This window comes from Colletotrichum orchidophilum (genome assembly GCF_001831195.1).
Source record: "Colletotrichum orchidophilum strain IMI 309357 chromosome Unknown Scaffold_137.1, whole genome shotgun sequence".
In the NCBI taxonomy this organism is placed as follows: Eukaryota; Fungi; Ascomycota; class Sordariomycetes; order Glomerellales; family Glomerellaceae; genus Colletotrichum; species Colletotrichum orchidophilum.
In genome coordinates, this window is record NW_019173093.1 from 1 (window position 1) to 14,348 (window position 14,348).

A 14,348-nucleotide genomic window follows, 5' to 3' on the forward strand; every position below is an offset into this window, starting at 1 on the left:
CCCGACGAACGGCAAAGCCTGCTCGCCAACATGCGGTCATCATCAGACGCACCGCAGAACCCTCCCGCCGAGGCGCAGGACGGGGAGAGGCAGCACATTGATAGCAACATGGCCAAGAAGATTGTCTGCTCCTTGGTCGTTCAAGCCACTTTCTTCTCTTTCGTCAAATCTGGTGTCTGATCATATCTAATGGTGACCCAAGTATCCGGGAGACCACCACGCGCGAGGGAAATTGTGTCCGAAATATTGTAGAGAAAATAAAACGAAAAAGAAATGTCGTAAACTCATCATCCAACAGATTCGTCATGCTGAAGAGGTATCCATGATAGAACAAAGCAGCAAACTTTTTTTTGGCAACGAAACAGCATATCAAAAGTCTGCCCTCTGCTCTCCGCCCCCTGATAGGTTGAGAGAGAGAGAAATGATTGCGTAAGGAAAAGTTCGTGACTTGTGGGAATCACTAGGCCGTAGAAGGAAGATGTGAAGAAGACTGAGAAAAGTCCAGAAACGTCCCGGGAAATGCACATGATGTCCCCATCGCATCCCCAGTGCTCACACAAGAGAAACCGACATATGCCCCTCATCGCAGATGGTAGGAGAGATTGATAGAGAGACGCCTTGGCAAGAAATGATTTTTGGAAAACATGGGAGATGCGTTGGTCATGCCATTTTGCCATCAAAAAAACAACTTTGGGGGAAAAAAACTCCACATAAGCAACCCCTTGGACCTTGTAACACTGTGGGTGCGACCGCACACAATGCGCCCGTTTCGAGTGAAATGCAATGTCACTCTCCAGCTAACCGGCTAGGGCTACGTCGTGAGTTGCAATTAGCCCTGGTACCCGGCGAACCCGTTGTTGAAGTTCTGTCCCTGGGGTCCCTGAGGCCACTGGGCGTTGGGTGGCTGTTGACCACGACCATAGCCTCCGGCACTCTGCGGTCCGCCGTATCCCATCGGCTGCGCTCCATAACCGGCCGGGGACTGAGCGGTTGGGCCGCCGTAGTTGCCATGCTGACCTCCGTATTGACCTGAAAAATACCGTGTTAGCTCAGTTTTCCTACGCATACTCCAACTTGTGGCCGAACACTTACCACCGTATTGCGGGAAGTAGGCAGTTGGGGTGCCGGGATACCCTCCCGGCCCGGAAGCGGCGCTTTGTGGGCTGTACGCCTGCTGCGAGGGGTCAAAGCCGGCGGCGGCGCCGCCTTGAGGGTTCGGGGTCTTGTCCTTGCCCCACTTGGCACAGAAAATGTCAGTGCGTGTTCTCCAAAGGGGTCCAGGAATTGGCTTAGGGGCAAACTTACGCTGCACTTCAGAGGGCGACCATTAACATTATAGCCGTTCATTTGGCAGATTGCCATGGCTGCACTCTCGTGGCTGTCCATCTTGATGAACGCGAATCCTCGGTCCGCCTGGAAACGAGATTCGACGACGTAGCCAAAGTTTTGGAAAAGAGGGACAACGTCGTTTGGCGTGGTGTAAGGGGTCAGGTTGCCTACATAGCATGTCGTCTGCCACGACGGCGTCTGAGCAAGGACAACCTCGTAGCTGGCAACGCCATGGGCCGGGAACTGGTGGTGGCCGAAAGGCGTCGTAGGCGTCAGGCCCATAGCCTGCATTGCCTGCTGCTGCGCAATAGACGGCTGACCCTTTTGGTTTGCCCAGTTGCAGCGGATGGCGCGCGAGCCAAGCCACTCACCATCCATGGAGCTCAGTGCCTTCTCGGCGTCCGGGCGGTCTCTAAAGGCGACGAAACCGTATCCGCGGGATCGTCCAGTCTTCATGTCCCACATAACGCGAGCTTCGGATACGGAGCCGAAGGCCGAGAAAGCCTGGGTCAGAACCTCGTCGTTGACTTCATTGCTAAGGTCGCCAACGAAGATGTGGAAGTGGTTTGAGGTGTCCTCCTTGCTGGAGGTATTAGACTGGTACGCCCAGTTGACGCGAATTTCCTAGAAATCAGTCAATTTTTGATTCGTAACAGCAAAATAAGGCTCTCGTACGGATTGGTGCACACGTCTTCCATTCAAGGTCTGCATGGCGCGCTCGGCCGCACCGGGATCATCGTATTCAACAAATCCATAGTTGTAGCCCTTAGCCTGTCGATACACGGTCAGCTATATCGTGGATCACCTGGACATGTAGATTGCAGTAGCCAAGGCGTCAGCTGTCGCCTTGACCACCAACGTCATCCTCATGGGAGCTTTTGTATGGCAGCAGTGTACGCACATTCTTGTCGGGGATGATCTTGACATTCTGGACGTGACCAGTAGTTTCGAAGATCTGACGCAAGACATCCTCGGTTACACGTTGATCCAAGCCTCCCACGTACAATGCTCGCTTATTAGGCTCAGGAGCAGCACGGCGGCCGAATCCCCCAGCGCTACCGGGCGACATGACCTTATCGACACCAGACATGGGCGAAGTAATGGCAGTCGGGATCGGGTTGTTGTTCTGCGGGATATGGAGAGGAGGCGGCGGCATATGCGCCTGATTCGATTGGCCATTTTGGCCATTCTCGTAGCCTGGAGCTCCAGCATTCGGCTGGGGAGGAGGGGGGAGCTGCGCAGCGTTCGAAGCAGGTCCGTTGTCCGCCATTGTGTCGTTTATTGGTGTTAGAAGTCGATTAAGTGACAAATATACCTCGAAGCTGGAAAGTTTGTCGATTGCCAACGGCAATGTTAGAGACTGCAGGACAGATGGCTGGACCAATACAGCTCTAGACTTGTCTCGCACGACGCGACGTTTGTCAGAGTACGATTTGGAAAGGGAGCGAGGTTGGAGAAGCAACCGATTGCTTGAAACTTGTTGGTTGTGGCGTAAGTAGGGGCGCGGGAGGAGGTGGTATTGAAAACCTGTCCCGAGACTGACGTGACCCTAGAAGCCCACAGCAAGCAAGCAACGAGGCTAAAAGAGCGGGAAGCGGGAGGCGGGAGGGCGCGCGAGAGAGAGAGAGAGGGAGAGAGAATGTGTGTGAGAGAGAGGGAAAAAAAGTGGCGGGCACAATTAGGATGTGTTAGCCGAGGGCGGCTACGACGACGTCGAGTCTTTTTTTCCTGGTTTCTGTTCTTTGCGATCTATCGGTAGAGGCAGTCGAAGTCGAGGATGGAACGATGTGACCTGGCCTTGGAAGAGGAAGACAACGAACCGAAAGTCGACAGGAAAAATTGTGGACGTGGGGACGGTACTGGCAGGCAAAAAGGACGTCGACCCAACGTGACAAGAGAGACGCTTGAGCGGATAGAGAGACAAGGGGAAGGGCGAATGATAAGAGAGATGCCGAGAGAAGCTCCAAAGTAGTGTACTGTGCAGCGCTGTAGATGAGATGACAGGAGACTCGAAATAATAAGCGGAGGCGAGCACCAAGGAAACAGGCGTGAAAAGAGGACTGGAACCCCCTGAAAGGAATCGCAACAAAACCCGGTCCGAGAGGAGAGGAGAGAGAAACGTTTCCTGAAGACGTGGAGAGGAGATTCTGTGATGGGGAGGGGAGGGGGAGCAGATGGAAGGAGGGAGAAGGAGGAGGGCGGATGAGGGGGACATTTGATCATGGCCCAGCTCAGAAATGAAATTCGCACAGCGCGCGGCACCCTGGCACCTTACATAGTGCTAGGTAGGTACCGTGAGGTAAGGTAGGGGAGGTGCACCTTAGGTTGTTGTCATCCAGTGAGGTGTAGTCCCGTCCCGTTCAGCGCAGCCCAGCAAAGGCAGACAGAGGCCGGTGCAGGTTCAGTTGGAGCTCATACAGGGCAGGAGGAGCAATCCACATCCAAGGCATCCCCACTTGCTTTTTTTCTTTTTTGCATTGTCCATGTACACCCTCGCGGCGAATTGCTGCATGTTACTGCAAGCTTCTGCAGAACTGTACATGCGTCTCCCCCGTTGCCTCACCAGGCTCACCTCGCCAGCAAAGCAACAAGGGCAGCCCATTCGGTGCCCACCGCTGGTCCCAGACCCTGGGATTGGTCTGTTGCAGGTCCCCGTCGAACCCTGTGCCAGGCGCTTGCTTGTCTAGCCGTGCCTTTCCACTGGGTACAGCTGCGCGCTATCCCCAGTCGGCCAAGGTGGTGCTACTAAGATACGGGTGGCTGTAGCTGGTCCCCGGCGCGAGAGGGGCGCGGGCTCTTCTGCCCTTTTTTTTTTCCCATTCATTCTTCTAATTCAAGCCCACCCACATTTTCAACTGCTCAATCTGTGTGCTGTCATCCAGTCCCGAGTGCCTACGAGTCTCAGCTAGCTGCGCCCAAATCACTCTACACTTATCTAGCCTTACCTTGGACAAACGGACGAGCTTTCCGCCAGGTCAGGGCTTATAGCGTGAGGGGAGATGGAAGATGAGAGATGGGATGGCAGCAAGAAACAAAAAGGGGTTAGATGCTTAAGCGACCGACGCTAAACTTGCTCAGGCAAGGAGCGAAGTCTGGGACGGCCGCTGACAACGTGGAAGTTTGGGCATTGCACCATCAGAGACGTTGGATGGGCAATTCCATTTCTACGCCAGATGGGAGACGAGGCAGGCCCTGTCAGAGCGAGATGGGACGGTCAATTAGTTTCGATACTTCATCAATCAATGGAACACTGATTGAACGTGAAAGTCGGTCATGGGGGGAAGGGCGGGGCGGCGCATAAAGGGATGCACATGTAGACTGCATTGATTACACAGTTGATTGGACATGAATTTACATAGTCAGAAAAGCGTCGCAGTAAAATGAGAATCACGGCTGCCAACAGGCCATATAAGATGAGCTCTAATCAAGGCCGAAAAGCGAACACAAACAAACAGTACTGGACTCGATGGGAACCCTGGCCTCGGAGTGGGATAACGGCAGCAAACGCATCGCTATAGGAAGGGTTCCAAGCTTCGAGGCTCAATGCAGGCAGAAATCATGACTGATCGCCATGCCATATGATGTACTTTATGGAAAGGATATCCCAGCTATGCCTCGGCTCACTCCCTGCTTAAGTACCTCTCAGACTCTCTCACATTGCTGAGAAATGTTCGCCATCAACAAAGCACTTTTTCAATGACTGCAGAGCCTCCTCGGAGTCAATCTAAAGCCCATCGCCAAGTCGGGGTCGGCGACGGGACTAACACCCTCAACCATGAGATAGAAGCATTTAGCGTTTGCAGACCGCAACACCGATGCTCAACCTGTCGCAATTGAACAATCAAGAACAGACAATAGGAGACTAGACCAGAATGAGAATTAATTCCGCTTTCAACAACCGATGAGCCGACAACCAACCCCATGCCATCAGGTCCATTACTTGTCCATTTAGTTGTCTCACAACTAGACACTCTTTGAAGGTAAAGTCGCAGCAAGCTCCAGCATCTACAACGACCCCCAAGACGCCAGAGTTGCGAGCATCAATGACCGCGCATGTGGGTTACAAATCTTGTTGTTGCAGGACGCAACCAATTTCCCGGGAGGAGGGCTCCCGGCACGATGGGACGAACGATGTCCTGGGTTAGCTCACCAGCTACAGCAATAGGGTTACCCATACCGTCGACGGTGGGTTTGGCCCTTGCCTTCCGTATCCGCAACAACGTCCTCCGCGAGATCGTGAAACCTCTTCCACATGTGGCCTGGTTGCTGTTGGACGCAAAAGGGCATCCAAGTCGCCGTTTGGAGACCCAATGTCCGCAAGATGAGCGATGCTGGAGGGCACATTCTAGTGGCTATCTGTACAGCTTATACTAGCAGGAGCATAAAGAAGCACCTAGCCAGATCGGACTCTTGGTTATTGGGCCCCTCACAGGAGCCCACGGTCCCAAACGAGCCTTCCATCCGACTCAAGCGGGTTTCAAGTCTGCTGAAGAACGCCCTTTCAGTCAGCTTCGTCCCAAGATTCCACGTTGGTCGTGATCGATACAGGGAAGGAAATGTGGAACCTGAGCCAGAGACCGAGGGGGGTTGTAAGAGGGGACCGCCTCGAGCGGGCTGGCGCCTACCTACATACTATGTAGGTACCTAGGTACATTGCTCGTTGTCTTGCGCCCACCCCTTGCCGTGTAACATGTGCGGGGTTACTTCTGGGGCTTACAGTGCACTTGTCTGTGGCGTTGGGACCTATGGTTGTGGATGTGGCGTAATTGCATCGCCACAGTAGCCAACGAGCACTTGAAATCCAGCTTTTCATTGGTCGAGCCTTTTTCGTGTCTGATTGGTTGAAATCTTACGCTCGGGCTTCTGTCTCGCCAACAGTCAACAGGATAAGGCAGGGAACGTACCTGTTCCTCGGGAAAGGCTGGGAACCTGGCTGCCCTGGTTCAGACGTCAAACATCGGCGTTTTGCTAGTTGTCAAAGAATTGAATCCCACTCTCGCGAGCAACTATCCAACGTTTTACTTCAACCAAGTCAACTTCAATCATCAACAAAATCATTTGCAGAAGGAGACGTTGACGGTCACGTTCGTGCTCACGCTTTCGACTGCCGACGAGTTTGACAATATCTATTCCCGGCCTTCTCGCTCAGTCGCTTCAACTTCACATTACCACATGTTACCTATTCCCTTGGAAGGCCGGCTACCATTTTCGACAATATCTCACATCACTCTAAACTTGGCATACCAAGATCTTACGTTTTAAAGCAGCAGTATCTCGTATACAGACTGGCTATTGAACACACAACTAGCGGCGTCACCTCGCCGCAATGGCAAACTCGAAGTCGCCGACCTCAGACTCCGCTGAAGCCCTCCATGGGCTTATAAACGATGTGGTTCGTACAAATACCTTGGTCACAGATGTCTAAACGCAATCGCTTAATATGTTCACAGCTAGTCCAAACAGGCAAGGCACTGAAGTCTCTTAGCAAGGATGGCAGGCATCAATTCCAGGCCCAGATTTCCTTGCAAACAAAGATGCCAGAGATCATCGAGAGCTTCCACTGGAAATTGGACGATCTAGAGAGCGAGATAGTAAGTCATCCTAGTACAACTTATTTTTATCTTATAGTAACCCCAAGGACAGATAAGAGCCAAGGCTGCCCTGCAAAGAGACCTGGATCGGTTCCAGCAAGCAAAAGCAAGACAGCCCGTACAGCAGCCTGCGCCAGTCGATGCACAAACTAAATCACCCATGGCCATAGACCTCGACTCATCATCTCGGGAGCCGTCGCCACCCGAGAATAAGACCCAGATCACGGAGGCTACGGGCCCGCATCGGGTCCCCGCAGAACCGAGCACTGCTCCTCCATCAATGGCTCCGTTTCCTGACATGGGCGTCAGCTTCCAACCAGCGCCCGAACCCAGTCCGCAAGTGAAGCAGGAGACGACGCCCGCGCCACCCGCTGCGCCACCCGCTATGATGGCTCCCATGGGCGAGATCAAACAGGAATTGAAGACCACGCCGCCAGGTTCGCAACCTCAGCCATCAGGTGCCCCAGAGGCGCCCATGGACGACTTGTTCGGCCTTGGCAGCGATTCCGGCGGCGGTACTGAAGGGAACAATCCAGAGTTCCACTTCACGGATATGACTTTCAGCTTGGCGCCACCCAACAACGAGGCACAAGACCAAGCTCAATCGCAAGACACAGCCATGGACATGTCATTCGGCTCCGGCGACATGGGCGGCGACCTCCTGACCCTCGATAACCTCCTTCCTCCAGACAACGCTACAAAACAAGAGGCTGGTTCGGCTCCGCCAGCAGCAGCAGCAGCAGCAACAGCAGCAGCGGCGGCGGCAGCGGCAGCAGCCAACCAGGAGAAGCCGGTGGAAGCCAAGATGGAGAAGCAGGAGTCATCGAACCTAGACGATCTGTTCAATCTCGATGGTAACACAAGCATGGAGAATATGGATCTCGATATGAACATGGGCGGCGATGGGGGAGACGGCAACAGCTTCGATGACATGTTCTTCGGGGACATGACGGAGATGGAGCACGGCAAGTTTGACGATGCCTTCTTTGGAATTCAGTAAATGTGGACCTGCTGGGAATACTCTATGCCGTGCGGGACTTGGGCTCACGTCCAAATTTATGCTTCGTTGGTACTTGGGGTGTGTCTTGGAGACACAGAAGTCATCACTTTTTGACAATGGAGCATTGGCAGGGCTGGGCAGGGGAAAACGGTGTGGCTAGATTTAAATGTCAATTTGACTAACTCACATTCACGTACCTCAAAGGTTGCGACTTACCGACCAAGCTGTCCAAGTTAGCCATTACCAAGAGATTGCTCACACAAGAAACATCCTCACAGCACTCTGATTCAAGCATGCTGTAAAGGGGCGAGTAGCTACGGTGCTCATATCTATGTTCTTGCATACTGGTGCTCGTCTGACGGCTATTCACATGGTAAATGATAGTAATATCTCATAAGAACTGACTTTAAGGGGGAACGGGGGTTTGGTCACTTTGACATGCGCGTTTCAAATATTATGTTCTAAATATCCGCGCCACGACTGGGTTGATATAGAAGCTTTCATAGTGCCGTCTTTGTGATTAAGAGGTGCAATAGGATATCTACTTTGCGGATATTATCACTGGACGACTTGGTCAGATCATTGGTTACGGCACCTAGTTGCCAGCTCAGACAACGACAAGTATGAGGATCACAACAGCAATCAAAGTTGTCGATAGTTGTAATAGTTGTAGTAGTATTCTACGACGGCAATGAACCCGAGTACCTGACATCCTCACGCAGCCAGTAATCCCGATCATTGTGCGAAAGGGCACCCTTATCGAGAGAGTCAATCGAGTCTAATTTTAGCCGCCGAAGAGAAGTAATGTGGGAAAGTAGGGTGACTACTGCCTCGAACCTCTCGCACAGCGTGTGCAAGGCGGAAATCTGAATGCTTTCATCCGGATCACTGGGCGGCGTTTCGGGGCCAGGGCTACTATCAAAATTGATGTGGCCTTATAGCAGCAGAATTCGAAGGTATCCAGCTGTAATTAAATTAGTCCCGGGTGTTTCTCGGCAATTCATTCAGATGGAAGGCACTCACTCTGCAGAGGTCTGGATGGGCCAGCAACTCCTGGGGGAGCGTTTTACAAGTCAGGGGTAAACTTGTGAAATCTCCCACGGTGATCAGATCGATAGTGTGTTTGCAGGCTGTGTCGAAGTCACAGGTGCGGGTAGGCCACGACGAAATGTCCCGGAATTTGTTCGAGTCGCACTCAAGCTATACAGGTTCAATATGTTGCATCTGTACCACGGCAAGCCTGTACATCATAACGCGAACCTACGCTGTTGTATTGGCAAGTCACACAAAATACTACCGTCAAGAGCATATCTCGACCAGCAGACGACAGAAATGACGTGCCTGAGACCGCCTTGTGCCGACGCAGACGCATAATTCGTTGTTGGCGTCTTGTCTGCATTGTCCTGCACGGAGACGCCTATCTTTCTGCTCCCAGGCGCAGCCGCCCTGGTGTTGAACTCCTCGTGTCCTAGCTCCATTGCCAAAGGTACTCTTTGTAAATTTGTGGTGTTTAGAAAGTGAGTTATTTCAGGAAGATATCGGTAAGTGATGAGGGAGAACGGGGAATTGGTTGCTTGGAAGATGGGAAATTCGGTCGTGTTGTAGCAGAAGATGCTGTGTGGAGGTTGAAGAGTGGTAAGGGAGAAGTAACGACCACCTATCTCGAGGTAACCACGCTTTCATGGTAAGATATACAGGTACGAAGGTGAAGAACGCCCGGCGCCTACTCTTGCCCAGAAAGGCCAACGTTGGTAATGATAGCCCTCATTTCTTAACAGCGCTCGGTTCTGGATAGTTGCAATATCTATGTGCATTTTCAGATGCTCGCCAAGGACATTAGGAGCAGAATATTCATCTGCACGTCCTTAGCTAGATATGTAACTGGCTTAGACGTATAATCACTCGTGTGGCTGTGCCCTTAGAGGCAGACCTGGAACTAGGTAGCGATTCCAACACCAGACCGAGCTTGATCCTAAGGCCTGATTCAGTTGTTTCGGCCTTACGAATTTGCATTCTTCAACTTCTGTTTGACGTGACTTTCTAAAATACCTACATAGGCCAATTTGGTATCTGTATCGTGTCGTGATGTAATGCCGTGAAGGATTCCTGGCACATGCCCAATGCTGCCATGCAAATGCGGAAATATATCACAACTGCCACCCCGGAGCCCCAATTTCCCAGTGGAGAGGGACTCTCTAAGCCGATAGTCCTTGCTGGCCGAAACCTCCACCTCCCAATCACCAACCTCAATGATGTCTCTTGGATGAGACCTTCGGTGCCCGTAGCTGAGCTAGTCCCCAGCATCAGAAGATTCTGCAGTCTGAGAGGGACCTGAGCGGCCGTCAATAAGGGCCCTCCTGAGAGTTTCTGCACCTTAGCCCGTCTGTTTAATTGTCTAATAACAAGCAAACGGGGGCAACGATAACATCCGCACTGAATCTCTACAAAAGAATCCGCAGAGAGAACGGTCTGACAAGATGTGGACAAACTTCAAACCAAAAGGACGTAAGAGGGGAAACTTGGGCAGGGATTACTCACCACCTGCTTGACTCCCATTCCAAGATCCAGCCACAGCAGATCTTGAGTCTTTCTCTGACGCTTCGTGTTTCGAGAAGTTTGTACTTCTCATATTCCTTGGCTGGCAAGATGCTCGCAAACCACCAAGGAAACAATGCTGGATCATTAGGACATTCTCCATATATAGCCAGCATCCGTTGTGCTAGCCAAGGCACGCTCTGCTGCCGCATTCTCTGCACAAAAGAAACACCCAACGTTAGAAGATCGCTCGTTGGCATTGTTGAAAGATCCTCTGGGGTGGTCGTAATTGGTCTCGGCATCGTTGAATCTTCGCTCTGGTGTGTAGCGGCGCTTTCGTATCTTTCTAGGGCTCGTTGTGTCTCGGTGGCCTCTAGATCTTCCTCCTCCGCGATCGACATGTCGTCAATTCGTTCAATCTTCCCCACCAAATATCCATCCAGAATGCCATGTCTGGTGATTCTAAAGCGCGATATGCCAGATGTCTCGATCAGACTCCTACCATCTGCAAAATATTCGGCGTTCACGATCCGCAGCAAGGTCCCGTATTGAACAAAGTGTGTGTCATTGGCGGTCCGAGGCCGTTGAGGAAGCACCATGCCAAAAGTCCGATCGCCCTCCAAAGCTCGGCGTATCATCAGGCGATAACGCGGCTCAAAAACGTGGAGGAAAGTGGGCATCATGGGAAATGATAATGTGCAGACAAAAATGGGAATATCAAACTCCCGATGCCTGTTCATTGCTTCCGCTGCCAGCGCATCTCCTCTAGTGAGAACAGCATCAGCCCAAAAAGTCTGAATAATAGTTTTCAGGCTTTCATTTGACGGACACGATTCCCGGTACAGCAAGGGGCTGACCGACAAACCCCGTCGGCAAATAGGACAATAGGAAGAGTGATCCAGAACGCGGTGGAGGCATGATCGACAGAAAGTGTGACCGCAAACTGTCGTGAGAGGGTCGTAGAATAACGCGTAGCAGACCTGGCAGTCCATTTCTGTTCGCACTGACTCTTTTACTTTAGAAAATGTCTTTGAGTCGATGGTTGCAGCCTCATCTCCGAGCGACGAGACTTCGGCAAAGGTGACACTTGACTTGTACTCCAACTCAGCCGTGTCTGCCAGTGTGTAGACAGCAAGCAATGGACCTCCTCTGACAACCCTGGATATTTCCACGTTGTCACTGTTGGTGTCTGCCTGCCCGGCACTCGAATTTCTGATGATGACGTGCGTGGATATCTCGGCTTTCGTGCTCGTGTCTCTCGCCTTCTCTATCTCGGCCTTGAAGTTGTTGACTGCCTTGGTGAGAATGACATCAACGCTGCAATCGCCCACAGCGTGATTCCTTCCACATTCTCCATAAGGGCATTCGAAACCTTGCAGTCTGTTCGGCGTGGCGGGATATGATATGTTTTCTCGGGTGTGTGTCTCTGGGACACAACGTTTACATATGCTTCGGCCGCAGGGGAGGGTAATTGGTTCTTGAAGAGTACGGGAGCATTTTCGACATTGTATCAGGCGGATGACTTCTCGCACTTGTTCGTCTTCCAGAGGGCGGTCGACAGTGCCATGATCCTTTTCGTCCTCGGCTTCGTGTACCGGGTTGGACGTCAAGGCCGATGGTCTGCTCTCGACAACCCGGGGTTGGTCGGAGGACATGAAGTCGTCTCCACCAGCTCGGTGCGGGTGCAGCTAAGTAGGTGTGTGTATGTATCCGCGGCGGGTCCGTTTCGCAACCACTTTTTGTGCCCAAGCCAGATCTTGCTCTCGTAGTACGTACTGGACGTGTCGCCGGTGAATCGAAATTATTTAGGTGAGGTGCCGCCGAGGTCGAGAGGTGGACGATGGCTGTTTATCTCGGGTAACCACCTGAACGTATGTAAATTCCAACAGGAAACGGTCGGGGGGGACAGTGACCAGGGGTCATATATGCGGGATCACCAGGGCTGCAGAGGTTCCAGCAACGAGCGGATCTCATGATGCGCCTGAACGAGATCAAAAGCGGACAGGTAAAGAGACACCGGCAAAGCTAGTAGACCGAGGGCCGGAGCTAGAAGCTGGAGAACTGGCAGGATGCATGTACCGGGCCAGTATTTGTCGCATAGAAAGGGTACGGTTGGGGGCGCGAAGGTAACGATGGTGGATAACGACTGGCAGGCGTCATACATTTAACGTCGAGTTACCAATTCGCTGGGCGGCTGGACGGTTTAGGAGGGGTGCGTTCGGGGGATGGTGTGGCCGTGCAATGAGGTCAATGAAATTAGAGAGAAAGGCAGACGTGGACTGTGATTGGGGAGCGACACCGACATCAGCAACAAGCAGGAAGAACAATGAGAGGAAGCAGCAGGAGAGCCGCCCCCGGACAGCGCCAGGCCCGGCGGTCCATGTCGAGATTCCAAGGTCAAGCCAAGTACCGGTACAAGTTGCGAAGTTCGCGGCAGGCGACGACGCATGAGCGGGCTCTCTCCCAGATGCCCTGGACTGGGCCCCTTGCGCCTAGGCGGAAAAGGGCTTAGCGGGCTGTTGTCAGTAGCCAAAATTGTAGGCTAGTTGTGACGACACTTGAACACCACGGGGTCCAATGGACAAGGACGAGGGAACCCGAAGCGTGAATGCGAGAACGGGGGACCGATTTGGGACAACATCGCTCAGCCAAGCCATACCTTAGTTGTCAGCTTGTCTTCGTGCCTAGTGCATTGCTTTCTAGATTTTCCCTTTTCAACGGCTGCGCGGCGGGCTGATCGACTGAGTAGAGCTAAGAGCTGCCTTAGGTTTTTACCGGCACCAACTGCTCTTCTGATCTGCAGTTCCCAGTAGCTGGAAACTCTGTGGTATTTGTGGAGCAGTGTTTACGCACATCTCAACTCGGTAGATGTCCTAGATCTTCAGCTCATCTCATCTGCTCAGAGACGCTTCGCCACTTTTGCCTCTGCCTCGAAATTAATGGTGGTCGCCTGCCTATGTTGCCTTGAGGAAAGTAAGGTAGCTTACCGGCGCAACTCAAGTAGACGGTCTCGTGTTATGTGCGTTTTGCCCTGGCACTGTCAGTCAGTACATATTCGTAGACACGGACAAGTGGTATGACGTAATCCAGCATCTTATTGCCCCTCTTTTGGAGTTATGACTGCGGGTTTCCTGGGAAGGGGCACACGCTGTCGGGACTGCTCACCTCAGCCCAGCAGGACGTGAGACAATGCATGCCACGTGATTTTCGGAGGATGGCCCGCCTCCACGACTGCTGCAGCCGCTGTCGCTCTGCTCGTGTCTGTTCTGGTGCGAATCCCGGCCGGGGCATTGTGCAGGCGATCTACCTACCTTACGGCAAGACACAAGCAGTCCTCTTGTTGCCGTAAAAAAAGATTCAGTCACTGCAAGGGGCTGTTCATCTCCCAAACCGTCAAACCAACAATTTCCCCAAAGGCCAAAGCCCAAAATACCACACCGGCCAGCAACCTACTCATTACCCATCACCTACCTAGGTATTCGTGGCGGCCGCAGCCAGATCTCGATGCGAAAGAGACCCAGGACCCTGACATCAGCAAGCGTGGCCATTCACCACGCTTCGTCCATGCTGACAAGTACCGCGACTTTGCAAGTACCGCTGGGCGGACGCCTCTGTCTCTCATCGGGGAAATAGGAGGAAACAATGTGGCCGTGGCCCGTATTCCCACACAAAACTGCGTTTTTCCTCCCACCTCGATGCTTGAGTCGGACGAAGATGAGTCCTCTGGGAAGTGATCGCAACTACTTTTAACGATCCCGCTCGATTCCACTGTGGCCGACAATCGGCGCTAGCATCTGCACGTACCCAAGACAGCGCAAATATGCCCGGACAAGCCAGGGTCCAGCGCTTTTTCAGCGCCTTGTTCGCTACCGCGCCCACTCAGATGCAGCTCA

At 52.6% G+C, this 14,348-nt stretch overlaps 5 protein-coding genes across 5 annotated transcripts; 3 read left to right on the forward strand and 2 right to left on the reverse strand.

Annotated features, from left to right (window-relative positions):
• Positions 1-30: 30 nt before the first annotated feature.
• CORC01_11909 (major facilitator superfamily transporter) lies at positions 31-180 on the forward strand (the record flags this gene model as incomplete). The annotated part of the gene is made up of 1 exon (XM_022623531.1): positions 31-180. One exon carries the CDS (start codon positions 31-33, stop codon positions 178-180), a length of 150 nt encoding a protein of 49 aa, XP_022469927.1.
• Positions 181-829: 649 nt separating this feature from the next.
• On the reverse strand, positions 830-2,599 carry CORC01_11910 (RNA recognition domain-containing protein; the record flags this gene model as incomplete). The annotated part of the gene is made up of 5 exons (XM_022623532.1): positions 830-1,029; positions 1,093-1,237; positions 1,306-1,953; positions 2,005-2,100; positions 2,231-2,599. 5 exons carry the CDS (start codon positions 2,597-2,599, stop codon positions 830-832), a joined length of 1,458 nt encoding a protein of 485 aa, XP_022469928.1.
• Positions 2,600-6,655: 4,056 nt separating this feature from the next.
• CORC01_11911 (uncharacterized protein) lies at positions 6,656-7,920 on the forward strand (the record flags this gene model as incomplete). The annotated part of the gene is made up of 3 exons (XM_022623533.1): positions 6,656-6,721; positions 6,780-6,920; positions 6,973-7,920. The coding sequence occupies 3 exons, from the start codon at positions 6,656-6,658 to the stop codon at positions 7,918-7,920; spliced, it is 1,155 nt and encodes a 384-aa protein (XP_022469929.1).
• A 2,534-nt stretch (positions 7,921-10,454) lies between these two features.
• CORC01_11912 (ATP-dependent protease La domain-containing protein) lies at positions 10,455-12,110 on the reverse strand (the record flags this gene model as incomplete). Its single annotated transcript, XM_022623534.1, has 3 exons — positions 10,455-11,220; positions 11,464-11,750; positions 11,988-12,110. The coding sequence occupies 3 exons, from the start codon at positions 12,108-12,110 to the stop codon at positions 10,455-10,457; spliced, it is 1,176 nt and encodes a 391-aa protein (XP_022469930.1).
• Positions 12,111-13,694: 1,584 nt separating this feature from the next.
• On the forward strand, positions 13,695-14,189 carry CORC01_11913 (uncharacterized protein; the record flags this gene model as incomplete). The annotated part of the gene is made up of 2 exons (XM_022623535.1): positions 13,695-13,794; positions 13,927-14,189. Coding segments are annotated over 2 exons (363 nt in total), but the record flags the coding sequence as incomplete, so codon positions are not given.
• Between the last annotated feature and the right edge of the window lie 159 nt (positions 14,190-14,348).